Source organism: Cydia pomonella, chromosome 20 (assembly GCF_033807575.1).
Source record: "Cydia pomonella isolate Wapato2018A chromosome 20, ilCydPomo1, whole genome shotgun sequence".
NCBI lineage: Eukaryota > Metazoa > Arthropoda > Insecta > Lepidoptera > Tortricidae > Cydia > Cydia pomonella.
Genome location: NC_084722.1, coordinates 10,634,804 through 10,649,628, shown reverse-complemented (window position 1 = coordinate 10,649,628; position 14,825 = coordinate 10,634,804). Strand labels below are relative to the sequence as shown.

General features: G+C 37.7%; 1 protein-coding gene across 1 annotated transcript in view; it reads left to right on the top strand.

Annotated features, from left to right (window-relative positions):
- The window catches only part of LOC133529356 (DNA replication ATP-dependent helicase/nuclease DNA2), a 28,951-nt gene that overhangs the window by 7,019 nt on the left and 7,107 nt on the right, over nt 1-14,825 (top strand). The window contains exons 9-16 of the mRNA XM_061867062.1: nt 917-1,032; nt 2,171-2,291; nt 3,530-3,718; nt 4,519-4,622; nt 5,344-5,476; nt 11,636-11,770; nt 13,218-13,384; nt 14,088-14,193. Of these exons, the coding sequence (XP_061723046.1) occupies nt 917-1,032; nt 2,171-2,291; nt 3,530-3,718; nt 4,519-4,622; nt 5,344-5,476; nt 11,636-11,770; nt 13,218-13,384; nt 14,088-14,193 (1,071 nt within the window). The remainder of the gene's footprint in view (nt 1-916; nt 1,033-2,170; nt 2,292-3,529; nt 3,719-4,518; nt 4,623-5,343; nt 5,477-11,635; nt 11,771-13,217; nt 13,385-14,087; nt 14,194-14,825) is intronic.

The window sequence follows — 14,825 nt, the reverse complement described above, 5'->3', positions numbered from 1 at the left end:
CAGCGAGCAGCGCGGCTTGCTGCTCTACCTCAAATAAGGCATCACTACTGTCAGCGGAGCAGCTCGTGCTGTACGGCATGATGCTGGCGCTGCAGCGCGCGGCCGACCCCGCGACCAGCGAGCAGCGCGGCTTGCTGCTCTACCTCAAGTAAGGCATCACTACTGTCAGCGGAGCAGCTCGTGCTGTACGGCATGATGCTGGCGCTGCAGCGCGCGGCCGACCCCGCGACCAGCGAGCAGCGCGGCTTGCTGCTCTACCTCAAGTAAGGCATCACTACTGTCAGCGGAGCAGCTCCCGCGCGGAGCAAGAAGACTGGACCGCTTAGGGACGCTCCCTTAATTACGTGAGGGGTTTTAGAGGATTTTTTGACAGCCCCTGGTGAGATGTCGTGAGATTTGTCTCGACTCCCTCTCTCCCCCCTAGTGTCACGTGAGTACTTTCAATTTCTATTTTATCTTGAGTATAAATGTGTTTGATTTATTAAACAAAACACAATTTGCTTTATTATTTTTATTAAGAGTGGTTAAGACTAGTATTTGAGATCGTTTACATATTTTAGTCTAGAAACATATTTTACTTTATTTTAATCCTATTCTCTCAAAGTTTTTACACCACTTTATTGCCCTAAAAATAACGTGGTATTTGCCAGAGCAGCTTTACTACAGTCGAGACACATCCTTATATTCTGTGCGGAAAGAAAAGAGTCATGAAATGTATGGGATCCAATACATTCTACGACTCTTCTCTTTCCACACAGACTATAAGGTAACAAAGGTGTGTTACGATATATTTGGCCACATTGACCGTCACTAACTGTTACCTATTTGACCCGACTGTACCTATTAGACCCATTCTGTATCTATACTGCTACTTAGGGTAGATCAAATCTTTAACTGCGAGTATTGTGGTTCACAGAGAGCGCGTGGACTTGAGGGAAGTGAGCTGTGGATACCCTGAAAGAAGGGATCTGATAATGTTGCGTAACCAGTTAGTGCAGTACCTGGCCGATGGGCCCACGGCGACCGACCCAGGTAAAGTAGTCATGAAATAAAGATAAAGATAGGTTATTTTTTAAGTAGGCATATTACAATGCGCTTATGATCGTCAAATAAAGTTATGCCGGCTTTAACCCTACATCTCTGACCCACGAAGATTTAAATCCCTCCTAAATTGTAGGAGGGTATCCCAATATGGGACTGGCAAGAAACTCGACGGGACATTTTTTCAAAACATTACATCTTATAACTAACATACATTAGATAAAAAAATACAATTTAAACTAATATGGAATTTAAAAAAAAATCATAAGATAACATACAGTAGGTACTTTCTGTACTTTCTTATAGAAATTTGATGCACTAGATTGCTAATGCAGGACGTTATTGAAATACATCCCTATCCATGATTAATCGCTTATTTTATAGTATGAAATGAGTTTTTGCTTAACAACAGTTTTGAATTTACCACCTTATTCATAAACGTGTACTAAAGTTATGATGCCGCTAATCATCGTTTGTCCCTTTCCGACGTATTGGTATGATGGAAAGGGACAAACGACGATTAGTAGCATCGTAACTTTAGTACACGTTTATGAATAAGGGGGTTAGAGTCTGTAAGCTCGGTGACATTTTTTGGTGTCTTGTTATAGACTTTTATACCTATAGGTATCAAAATATATGTATTTATTTAAACTTTATTGCACAAATTTACAAAAAAAGAGCACAAATGGCGGACTTAACGCTTTAAGGCATTCTCTACCAGTCAACCATTGGGCTAAACAGAGACAGTTTGGTGCAAGATTGCAAAAAGTGGGTATGAGAATAGACAGAAGTCGAAGTAACTATGATAATTTATACGTACGCAAATATACATAACGGGTGATAAAAAAAAATGTGAATGATTTTCTGTAGACTTATAAACCAAATTATTTACATAAACAAGAAATGCTGTTAGTAAATTTTTGAATATAAACAGTGCTTACCTCCTTTAATAATGAGATATTATAGTATACCTTCCTCCTTTTCTTTAAGCGCCTTTTCCTCTCTAAAATCATATCATATCATATCATATCATTTATTCCATTGAATCATGTTCATTTGTACATTAAAAAAAAAAAACTAATTTGTAATTTAAAATGTAAATTAAATCCCGTCTCATCTCGTCTTGCAGAGCAAATGACTGACATAGAGGAGGCTTCGAGCCTCTTGCAACAAAACTTGCCGGATCCGGTTAACCACCACAATGCGTGCGCCAAGTGCCCCTACCTCACCGTCTGTTCCTTGCATCTGTGGTAAGTTTAACATTTAGAAAAAAAGGAATGTGTTACTGACTCACAGGTTGAAGTGAAATTTTAGTTGGTCTTCAAGGTTTCGTAATATTATTTTAATGTGAACAGGGAATATTACGCGAAACTGCGTAGGGGGCGCCACTTCCACAATCTATCACAATCTGAGGGTCTACCGGGAAACAAGAAAATCGTAATTTCCTTATCTAACCTCTCTATCATTCTTGCGTATTCGAGCGATAAAGAGGCGGATAACTAAATTTCAATTTTCACATTTCTCAGTAGGTCCTTTGTGAGCAAACCGCCTTGATGCTTCAATGTAATTTTTTTTATCCGAGAAAACTTGTCAAAAAACAGTTTAAGGCACAGTATGTATAAGTTATTCTACGGTTTACGATAGATGCTAGAACGGCACTCTTGACGGCAGAACATTGCAGTAAGTAATACTAATATCCCTATTGACTAATTTACAGACAGCCTGTCATCTAGAATCATTTAGGAAAAATGAGTTTTAGCCGATATAACAAAACACGTGCTCATTATTTTTTGCTGCTTTCAAACATATACTCAAACCAGCCATAAACTAGCAAGTTGCTTGAGCATCAATTTCTATAGGAATTAGAAGATTTAGTAACTTTTTAGTACTTTGGAGGACAATTTCTCCCAATAGGTTGAGTATGGGCAGCTAAAAAAACATACGTGTCCGTTATTTTAAAGTACTCTATAACATATATAAATATAAATCAAATCGGAACCGGACAGTTGGGTACCTTTCCTTGTGAGTTATTGAAAGTTTTATAACGTTAGGAGTTGTTTATTACATCACAATCTTCATGCACACCGAATTGTCATGTGTTTGATTTAAAGGCTATGTGCCATCTTGAACCGACTGCGTCAGAAGAAGGGTATTGTTTTTCGAGTATCTATGTCCATTTCTTTGGCATGTCCTGCAGCCCAAACGGCTGGACGGTTTTTGACATACTGGGTGCTTATTTAGTCACTTGCAATAATTTATTGGGTGAATATATAGGTCATACTGAGCAATTTTTGCTATCGGACCAACCCCGAATGTGCGAAAAAAAATTAGTTGTTTCATACATTTTGGCTGTCTGACCTTAACATTTTTTTTCTTACCATAGCAATATGGGTTTGAAATTAAAGCCAGTGAAAAGACTTACAAAATTATATATAGCGACTGCTTTTATAATTAATTTACTTGTATTTATTTCTTTCTACTTCTCCAGGCACACAACCGGTCCCATAGTATCAGAAACCCACCCCCTCTCGAAACTGAAGCAGGACGCCCTGGGCCATCTGTCGGCGGAGCACATCAACTACTTCTTACACTGGACGGCGCTTCTCAGGATGGAGGAAACTGGACAGATGTCGGCGTCCCCGTTGCATGCGTTGTGGACTGACAGTGTTGAGAAAAGGTTAGTATTCGGTTATCGACACTATGGTGCTATTTTTAAGGTTTACAATAATTTCAATGATTTGATGGCTCGGGCTGATGTCAGTGTAGTCTTTATAAGTCAGCCGCTTATCATGATGGTTGGTGCATAGTTTTTATGGTTGACTATGTGGTTGAAGGGTGCGTGCGGCTATTTTATATAATGTTCAGTAATTGAAAACGAAATACACAGGATTCAAAGTCTAAAGATTAAAACTATACTATAACCCACCACGCAACTACCTCATCAGCCATCTGAGTTAAATAGAATGACGTCTGACAGTTTCGAAAAACGTTAAGGAAATATTCGGCATACTGGGATTTTTTATTACCACGTCGGCGGCAAACAAGCATACGGCTCGCCTGATTGTAAGCAGTCACCGTAGCCTATGGACGCCTGCAACTCTAGAGGTGTTACATGCGCGTGGCCGAGCCTTTAAAAACCTGTACACTCCTTTTTTTAAGAACCCCATACTGTAGCCCCTTAGGGAAAACCTCGGCAGGTAGCTCATTCCACAGCCGGAGCGTCCGCGGGAGGAAATTCCTTTTGAATAGCACAGAGCGGGACCATTTAAGCTCTAGGGTATGAGGATGAACACCCTGCCGACGGCGAACGGTTCTGTGATAAAAACCGGCCGTTGGCATCATGTCAAACAATTCCTTAGAGCACAGCCAAGTGTACAAGCGGTAGAACACACAACACATCTAGAAAACGTATAGAAGCGATTGTGACAGCAAAAATAGCTGGTCAGAACAGCTTCATTTAAAATAATTTTGTTCTAGATCAAAACGTGGAACATGCGCTGCGAATTTAAGACTGAAATCAGTGGTACAATCTGGCGATAGATACACACATACCTTCGAACGACAGAGTATAAATAATGGAGGTAAGATTTTGTTTGATAGGTTTCGAATCGAAGGACAATTATAGAGGGTCTTAACCTTTTACCGCACATGCCACCATATATGGCAGTTATAATATTCAACTCTATTGACAGCTATTAAAGTTCAAATTTAAATAAAATATTTATTATAGGTATTATGCGTTAAGGGGTTAAGAGCTACTGATTTGACCCTACCACGTATGTTCAGCAAGAAATAATGGTTCGGCCAAAGAGTATGTAGTATAGCCTCCTCAGACCCGAGTACAATTTTTTTTACATATTCCAAAATCTATTTTTAACTTTTATTGTGTAACTAAGGATTCCAAATTCAAATACAAAACAATTGCTTCTGGGTCCCAGGAGGATAGAGGCGTATTGTCAACGTAAATTTTGTAGTCAACTAAATTTACAGGGCTAAAATTCTTAGAATGACATATGGCTATTTGACCTATGTTCTTTCAGTAATGTGTGTTATCAACTTATCAAACGGTGTCGCCATCTACTCGAGTATAGGCCTAAGGTATATCGCCATCTATTCGAGCATAATTTCTTCTTGTTTTTTCGAGGCACGTTTTTTTTTAGACTATTTATGTTATACTGAGTTATATACATCTTTTTTTCGGCTAAAAGGTGCCTTATGTCACCTAACTTAACTATTTTTAAAACGTATGAATGGTATTTTTTTTAACCTTACAAATAACAACCATGTGATATCACATTTTAGATAAAACACAGCATAAAACCAAGGGCCCCCAGGAAGGCGATTTCTCAATAGTGAGCATAGATAACAGACCGTGGATTGCCGCTGGAGTGGTCACTGTTTCTAAAGAAAACGAAATGCAGATTCTACTGGAAAGGTAAGTAAAAAAGGATTTTGTGCTATACAACCCTGAGTGTTGGTGTGGCGTGGTATATCATGTAGTGTGTTAGTTTTAAGAGATTAGTATTAAACGTAACGTCGAACATATCGGTTGTTTATCTTGATCCGTCTCCGCCGCTACTAACCTCCTCAGATGGCGACCCTTGCCAGCGCGTTTCGCTAACGAAGGACTTTTTTGCATACACGGGAATCATGACGCAATCGCGACTCGATACTCGTGCGACGGTGTTTCGTTCACTCAGAGAAAACTTTTTAATTATCAAAAATGGGCAAAGAGTGCTCAAAGTGTGTGTGCGACAATAAGGAGGTCATCGTGAATCAGCACGGCAACTTGAACGATGCCGGAGCCGAAATAAGGGCCCACACAAGTGTTAATAATATCTTGCTGTCGGTGGTGCTGGCCCTATGTGGAGCAGGCGTCATATATATCGCCTATAGACAATATAATAATTGTCATAGAAAGCTGGTGAGACATGAACTACGGGACAACGCATTCCGGAGGCTTCGCTTAAGGCTGTCGGGGCGCGGTGATCGTTCCAGCAGCGACGTCCAGAACCAGGAGGTACCGGTACCGGCAATATAAACGTGTGCGCGTAACAATACGGTTCGACGAAAATAAGTGGCGCTTTATAGTTATGTAAGTTTTTTTTTTAATTGTCTTCAGTTAGAACTAATAGTAAGCTCTTATCTTTATTTTTATGGAAGAACTTGATATCGTATTTCAAAATTTAAAGGATATTCAAGTTGCATTAAGAAAATTAGGTCAAAAAAGGCACTTGTACCCATTAAATGTGTCTAACAAAATAAAAAATGCCACGAATCTATATGAAAAATATAAACTGATCCTTGTTAACTTAAATAAGAAAGATTTTACGATAGAGTATGCAGAATATACATTAGAAAATGTAATAGATAACATAGAGTGCGTTTATAAAAAGATTTTATCATATCAGTGTAACATAACGCAACCTGCTTGTTCTAAAAATAGCTATACAAACACCACTACCATGGACAAGTTCGAATTAAAAACGGCGGCGACTTTGTTGCCTGTAATGGACGGTTCTGAAGATGTAACAAATAATTTGATTGATGCAATCTGTATGTATGAAGGATGTCTGAAAGAAAGTAGTTGCAAACAACTACTAATAAAGTTTGTCCTAGCCACAAGGTTAACAAAGTCTGCAAAATTAAAACTTAAATCTGAGTATGACACTTGCGAGAATTTAATTGCGGACATGAAAAAGTTCTTGCTGACCAAAAAATCAGCTAACGCCTTGCTCATTAAACTAAACAGTGTTTCACAGGGTGAGAAGTCTATTTCGCAATACGCAAATGAAATAGAGGATATTTTCGTAAACCTAACTATCTCACAATCCAACACGAACGAAAAAGCGTGTGAGGTACTTAAGCCGATAAATGAGCAGCTAGCTATAAAAAAGTTCGCCGACGGATTGCGAAATAGACGCCTCAGTACGATTATAGCGGCTCGAGACTATACTAACTTCAAGGATGCGGTACGTGCTGCACAGGACGAAGAGTCAGCGCAGCCAGAGACCAATACGATGTTAAATTTCAGAGGTAAGTCATTCCACAGAAACCAGTACCATGGCCACGGATACCGAGGATATAGACCATATAGAGGTCTTCCGAATACCTCAAATCGAGGACATCAACAGTATAGAGGAAATTTCAATGCCTCGACTCGAGGTTACCAACAGTATAGAGGTAACTATAACATGCCTACGTATAACAGATACCAGTCCCGCGGCAGCTATGTAAGATCGCGTTCGAATCGCGGTCGAGTTTCTCGTGGTAGGGGACAGGTACTTGCTACGACTCATGTAAACAACGAACTTACACAGCCAAGTACGGGTGAGTTTTTTCGTGCCTAAAGAGCATGTATTAACCTTTGACGATAATATCGGATACGTATTTTTAAACACAACACATAAAGAGTGCTCGTGGTTAGTCGACACTGGAGCTTCGCTATCAGCTATTAAATCCGAGGCGTTACCAGAACATACTATTGTATACAACCAAGACATACCGGTACGCGGTCTAGGCGGTACTTTACATTCCCATGCATATACGTACATTTCATTACTTACTCCGAATGGCTATTCAATCGAACATAAATTTCATATTTTCGACAATTTACCTGTAAAATCAGACGGAATTATCGGGTTCGACTTTTTAAAGATAAATAAAGCTAACATTGACTTAGAAATCTTTCAATTAACATTAAGAAACCAAAACATATCGACAACTGTGCCAATTTACGGTTCGACAAAAGTTAGCCGTGATCATTTATCGATTCCCGCTCGCAGCGAATCTATTCATTATATTAGGTTAGATAAAACAATACTAGAGGATTGTGTCGTATGCCCGCAAGAGTTACAGGAAAACGTGCTTCTAGCAGGATTAATAGTAAAACCACGTAACAATGTAATCCCTATTAAAATTCTAAATGCTAGCCATAACAACATAACAATACCTACATTTCAACCTACATTGTATTCATTAAACGAATACAACATGTGTCAATTCAGCAAGTGCGACTCAAGTTCCGTTCGGGCTAAAGAGTTGTTATCGTTATTGAAACTTGACCACTTGCAACATAATGAGCGTGGAAACATTGAAGCTATTTGTTCTAAGTATGCTGACATATTTCATCTACCAGGGGATAAACTTACAAGTACTTCTGTGTGCGAACATACGATTAAGGTTAAAGAGAATTGTAGTCCGGTGTATGTAAAACCTTATAGGGTGCCTAAGAGTCAACAACAGGAAATACAAAAGCAAATTAAACGAATGATCGATGATGACATAATTGAAGAAACGCGAAGCGAATGGTCTAGTCCTATTCTATTAGTACCGAAAAAGGGATTGAATAAAGATAAAAAAGAGTGGAGATTAGTAATTGATTACCGTAAATTAAATGAGAAATTAGAAGACGATAAATTCCCGCTACCCAATATCACGGAAATATTGGATTCACTTTCTGGTGCCATATACTTTTCACACTTAGACCTCAGCCAATCATATTATCAAGTCAAGCTTACCCCAGATTGTCGTAAATACACAAGTTTTACCACAAATACAGGCCAATATTCCATGAAAAGATTACCGATGGGCCTGCGCACTAGTGCTAGTACCTTTTCTAGAGTAATGACAGTAGCTATGTCTGGGTTAAATTTTGAAAAATGTTTCGTGTACCTTGACGACCTTGTAATTTTTGGACGAAATTTAGAGATTCATAACAAAAACCTTTTAGATGTTTTTGAAAGGCTAAGACAAGTAAATTTAAAATTAAATCCGACCAAGTGTCAATTCTTAAAAACTGAACTTCTTTACTTGGGTCACGTGGTTTCAGCAAAAGGTGTTTTACCGGACCCTGAAAAAATTAAAATCGTAAAAAATTACCCAATACCAACAAATGCCGATGAAGTTAGACGGTTCATAGCATTCTGTAACTACTATAGAAAATTTATAAAACACTTTGCTAATATTACGTTGCCATTAACTAATCTGTGTAAAAAGGATGTACCTTTCAGTTTCACCCAAGAATGTTATCAAAGTTTTAAACATTTAAAAGATAAACTTATTTCCCCACCTATACTACAATATCCGGATTTTAGCGAAGATAAACATTTTATTCTCCAAACAGACGCGTCAGGTACAGCGGTAGGATCGGTTTTATGTAATTACGATATGAGACCGGTGGCGTACGCCAGTCGACCATTAAATAAAGCTGAAAAAAATTACCCGACGATACAAAAAGAGTTACTAGCCGTAGTATGGGGTATAAAATATTTCAGACCATATTTATTCGGAAGGAAATTCACAATCATGACAGACCATAAACCACTTATTTACCTTTTCGGGATGAAAGACCCCTCAAGTAGGTTATTAAAATTTCGACTACTGTTAGAAGAGTATGATTTTAATGTCTGTTATGTGAAAGGTAAAGATAATGTAGTTGCGGACGCATTATCACGTATAGTAATTACTTCTAACGAATTAAAAGAGATGAGTAATCAAATTATGACAGTGGTAACGAGAGCGCAAGCTAGGAGATTACAATCGGAAAGCGTGCAAAATGATATTCCTAATGTCGACACAAGCAAGCGGCCTGATCAACCGCGTGTTGTAGAGATATTAAGAATACCAGAAAATGCAGTAGAAATGATGTTAGTAAAAGGCGAGAAAGTAAGCAACTTAGAAAAGAAAGGACAATTAATAATAAAAAAGAAGGAATGTTTCAGTTATGATAAAAATAAAAATATAATATATGTAAATCTCGATTTTAGATTACACTTTACGCGAGTCGAATTTGTAACTAAATTGAGTGAGTACTGTAAAGAAATTGACGTCAAACAAATATGTATTATTAAAAATGATGAAAACGAGCTTTTTATCAAACGAATAATACAAGAAATAAATAATCGTAAACAGTGGTCCGGCCCACACGTATGTGTATTAAGAGGAGTAAAAAGAATATACGATGATGACGAAAAAAAATTCATAATTAGTGACTACCATTTACTGCCCACAAGTGGCCACGCGGGGGTACGTAGAATGATTAACAATATTAAGAGACGTTTCTACTGGCCATCAATAGAAAATGATGTCAGGGAATTCGTGCGAAAGTGTGAGTCTTGTCAAAAGTACAAACACTCTCGACATACCGTGGAGCCGATGGTAGTGACGACTACAGCCTCGGCGGCATTTAATAAGGTATTTTTAGATTTAATGGGACCGATCGATCAGGACGATGAAAATTATAAGTATATACTTACTATTCAGTGTGAGCTGAGCAAATTTGTAGAAGCTTACCCACTTAGAAATAAAGATACGGTAAGTGTAGCACGTAGTTTAGTTAATAATTTTATATTAAGATATGGACCACCCAAGGCGATAGTTACGGACAGGGGCACCGAATTCGTCTCGTCTACAATGAGTGAGGTATGTAAACTGTTAAAAATAGATAAACTACAATCAACAGCATATCACCATGAAACAATAGGTTCCCTCGAAAATAGTCACAAAAATCTAGGTTCTTATCTAAGGATACAGTGTAATAAATATCCAGAAACGTGGAGTTATTGGCTTCCATATTGGTGTTTCGCATATAATAACTCAGTACACTCAGTAACAAAGTACACCCCGTTTGAACTTGTTTTTGGTAAATCATGTGAATTACCTTGTAGAGTAAGAAGTACAATTGAACCACTGTATAACCCTAGTGATTATAGTTTAGAGTTAAGGTATCGATTACAGACGGCACACAAAGACGCGCGCGAAAACTTGATAAAGTGTAAACAGCTTAGGAAGTGTACTTACGATACAAAAGTGAACACAGTGAGTTATAAAAAGGACGATCTCGTCTTAGTGAAAAGTGAAACTGGTAACAAACTCGATACGCTATACAAAGGACCATATAAAGTGATTAGATTAGAAAATCCTAATGTTGTAATTTCTCTTAACGGAAAAGAGGATACTGTTCATATTAATAGAACTAAATTGTTCGTTCCAGACAATTAACGTGTCTTAACTGTCATACCTATATCTTTATTATGTAAAACTATTACAATGTGTAAGGTTCTTAAGTAATATTTTGTTAAAATAAAACAACAACTGTATTGTGTGACATGTTTGTACTAAGTACATTGTTTATATATGCGAAAAAAAAAAAAAAAATGTATAATATTTTTCTTTTTTTTTGTCAACCCCGGTGGTGTGGCGTGGTATATCATGTAGTGTGTTAGTTTTAAGAGATTAGTATTAAACGTAACGTCGAACATATCGGTTGTTTATCTTGATCCGTCTCCGCCGCTACTCTCCTCCTCAGATTGGTGATAATTTTGCTTTTTAACTTTATGCGGAAGAATTCCCGAGCGTAGAATATATTCTATATGATGAATAAAAAAAACCTTCGTAAATAAAACATTATTGCATCGTTTTTTTCTCTAGCCTATTATGCGCCTGACTGCTAGGCAAAACCCTTACCTTTCTTGCGCCCCTCGTAACGGCTTGGTGCATGCTCCTGCCAGTCGCAACAAAATGTATCTAGGTTCTCCCATCTCTTGTTTGGTTTGCCTTTTACAAAGGTATTTAAATTTGTATTATGTTTCAGGGACCTTGGTCGCCGGCTGAGCAAAGACACAGTGTACTACATCGACACGTACGAGTCATACGCGACCACAGTACAGAACTTGACTAACCTGGGAGTGCTGCTGGAAGACAGCGATCGTGCGCTGCGACTGAGAAAGTTAGTTTCTCTCTCACTCTTATAGCGTCATTCATTGACAAAAATCAAATCTAACAAACCGTTGATTGTTGTGTGTCACTATCCGCCATTTGACATTTCTATTTGTTAGATAGAGACAGTATTTAACAGAGGTTTGTAAGAAGTTGCTAAGTTGTCTGAAGAAGGGGGTTTTAACCCGATTTCATCCACGTCTACTGTTCAGAGCCTTATCCTACAAATATTTTAAATAGAAGAGTTTGCAGGTATGTCTGTTTTCCCTCATCACACAAGAACGGGTGTCGTTGAAATTTGGTACCTACATTTTATAAGCTGGAAAACTACCTAGTACTTTACTGTGATTACTATTGTACTGAATTCCAACCACTATTGCACATATAAAAATTAAATTAATTAAAATTTCCGGAATAAATTACATAGAATCGCCGGTTTTTCCTTAAGGGGAAAAAATGCAGAGCTTTGAGATAAATATGATTTTTTTATACTAATGTAATATCAATGTGGAATAGATAAAATTAAATACCTATCGTATACGCGGGACCCGCCGTGCGTGAGTTACAAAATACAAACAAGCGTCATTGTTATTGTAATAAATATTTGAATTCAATCTGATTTAAAATTAAATGTAAACTGTACGTATATTATATCAATTATCATAAAGCCGCACTAGTCCCGCATTACAGGAGAGTCGACTTTCAAAAATAATGTAAGTATGTATGTATGTTGGCGTTGTAAACATTCGCGTCCACCCCAACGAAACTACGGCAAACAAACGATAGCGGCATCTAATCTACGCTCAGAGACATCTAGCGAGTAATGTTGGTACTAATCTAAACAGTAGGGGCTTGACAGAAAATAGCTAAATAAAGATATTAAATTAGGAATTCATGGTGAATAAGGTAATATTAATCGTAAAGTAACATAGGGCAATGTTGTATTAATTAAGTTTTTGACGTTAACACGTTTACAAATCTTCTTGCACGCTTGGAAGCAATCTAAAAAAAATGAACTAAATCCTTTGAAACGGTATGGTGTTATATTTACTTATTATCATTTACATCTAAAATGTAATATAACATCATTCGATAGCTGAAGAACCGTTAAATTCGTTACGCATATTAGCCCTAGCGTATCGCACTCGGCGGGAGGGAAACGCCCCAATTTCGAGTTCCTAGTTACTGAACTCTTTCTAAGAGTTTTTTTGTGTGTGTTTTTGAATTGGTCTAAGGATGATTTAGATTTACATTTGGACCCGGCAAGTGGCGTAACAATCGTTATTTCAATGACAGGTCCGATTTTGACGTGTTTAGGAAGCTCGAAACTGCGAATATAAATAATTGGATGAAACAAAATTAAAAGTGGTAATAGAGAGAGGAAATAAGCCTAATGCTCATCACATTTAGTAAAAAAAATGTAATATACATATGACTAAATGACAATAAAATTACAGAATAATAATCGACAAAGAATCGCCTGAATTTGAAAAGAAGCTCCCCCGCGAAGTGGGCAGACTCGGCACTAAACTGATGAAGTCACTTAACATACAACAACAGAGAGCCGTGCTCAAAGCACTCGCTGCTAAAGATTATGCGCTGTTGCAGGGCTTGCCGGGGACAGGTAAGTGAGATTCTACTTAATTGTTAGTACAAAGTTGTTTTTACGAAATACGCAGACTGCACTGTAAATAATAATATTACTTAGCTAAAACTTGTCTTATTTATAGTAGTGCAGTGTTTGGATTAACATTTCATAATCATTGGCCGTTTTAACACTGGTGTTGTATCATCTTGCATGAAAAAACTATAAACTGAAGTGATGATAGTTGAAAAGAAAAGGAATTGCAGGCCGGCTTCCTTAGCTTAAGTTTTTTTGGGACATATATTCGAATCAGTTAACTATATCAGACAAAAAGCAAATAATTTTCTTGCATCGATTGCCGTTTAAAAGTTAAAAAAAAAGTATATGTAGATGATATGATATATATCTATATCTATATTATATTTTTGCGTGTGCTTCACTAGAAATGATTACCTACATTATCAATTTACCAGAATCTAGCTTGCAAACTACTTTTTTTTGACAATGCGTGGAATTCGAGTTTTGTTGTGATCATACACGGGTAGCAAACATTTCAGAAGAAGAGACAACTGCTGTAGAAATCACCAGTACATGGAATATCATCAAACTAAATATTGGCTTCCTAACAATTTCAAAAGTACTAAAGGAATAGCCTACATAAGCCACACTGACTATGGATAAGTGGCATACATGTACGTATAATTTAATTATAGGGTATTTAATGAGTGTTTATGTTGTGTAGGTAAAACTCAGACGATAAGCGTCTTGATACAAATGCTGGTGGCGCTTAAACAGCGCGTGCTGGTCACAGCGCACACACACTCGGCCGTCGACACTGTATTGAGCAGGTATGTAATGAAACGACTCTAATGTCTAGAGCTCGAGATAAACAGGCATGTGAAATCGCTTGGCCAGTTCGCGAAATTCGCCGTTTATTAAATAGTCTACATTTCCACATTTTTGGCTCGGATGCCACAGTTTGGCTTTCGGCTCTTTCTTCTGGGATTCCAGGGTTGAGGTTTGAGGGACCTGGTGCTCCTTCGTCTGCAACAGGAACTTGTTAACCGACTATCAGACGATCTTTAACTTTAACAATCATTCGGCTTAAACTCCTTTAAGCGGAAAGATTGTTAAAGATAGAAAAAAAAAGTTTTGCATTATTGTATGATTATAAGTAAACCTAATACTGGGTGATTTCGGGGTCGTGATCCACAATATCAAAAATGTATTGAGATGGTCATACTGAACAAGGTTTCCCATGGGACCGATATGAAAATGGTGAAAAAAAAAATACTCCATATACATTTCGTCTATTTCGAGCCCTCACGTGTAAGAAACATGAGGAGACTCTGGTCAGATACCTTTGGAACACCAGAATGAGGGTGAAACAAACGAGAAAAATAACCACGCACGTGTGCATCGGAATTGTGAACAATCAACCATTTCAGTGAACTCCAAGCGAGTATGGCTTGTAAAAGAA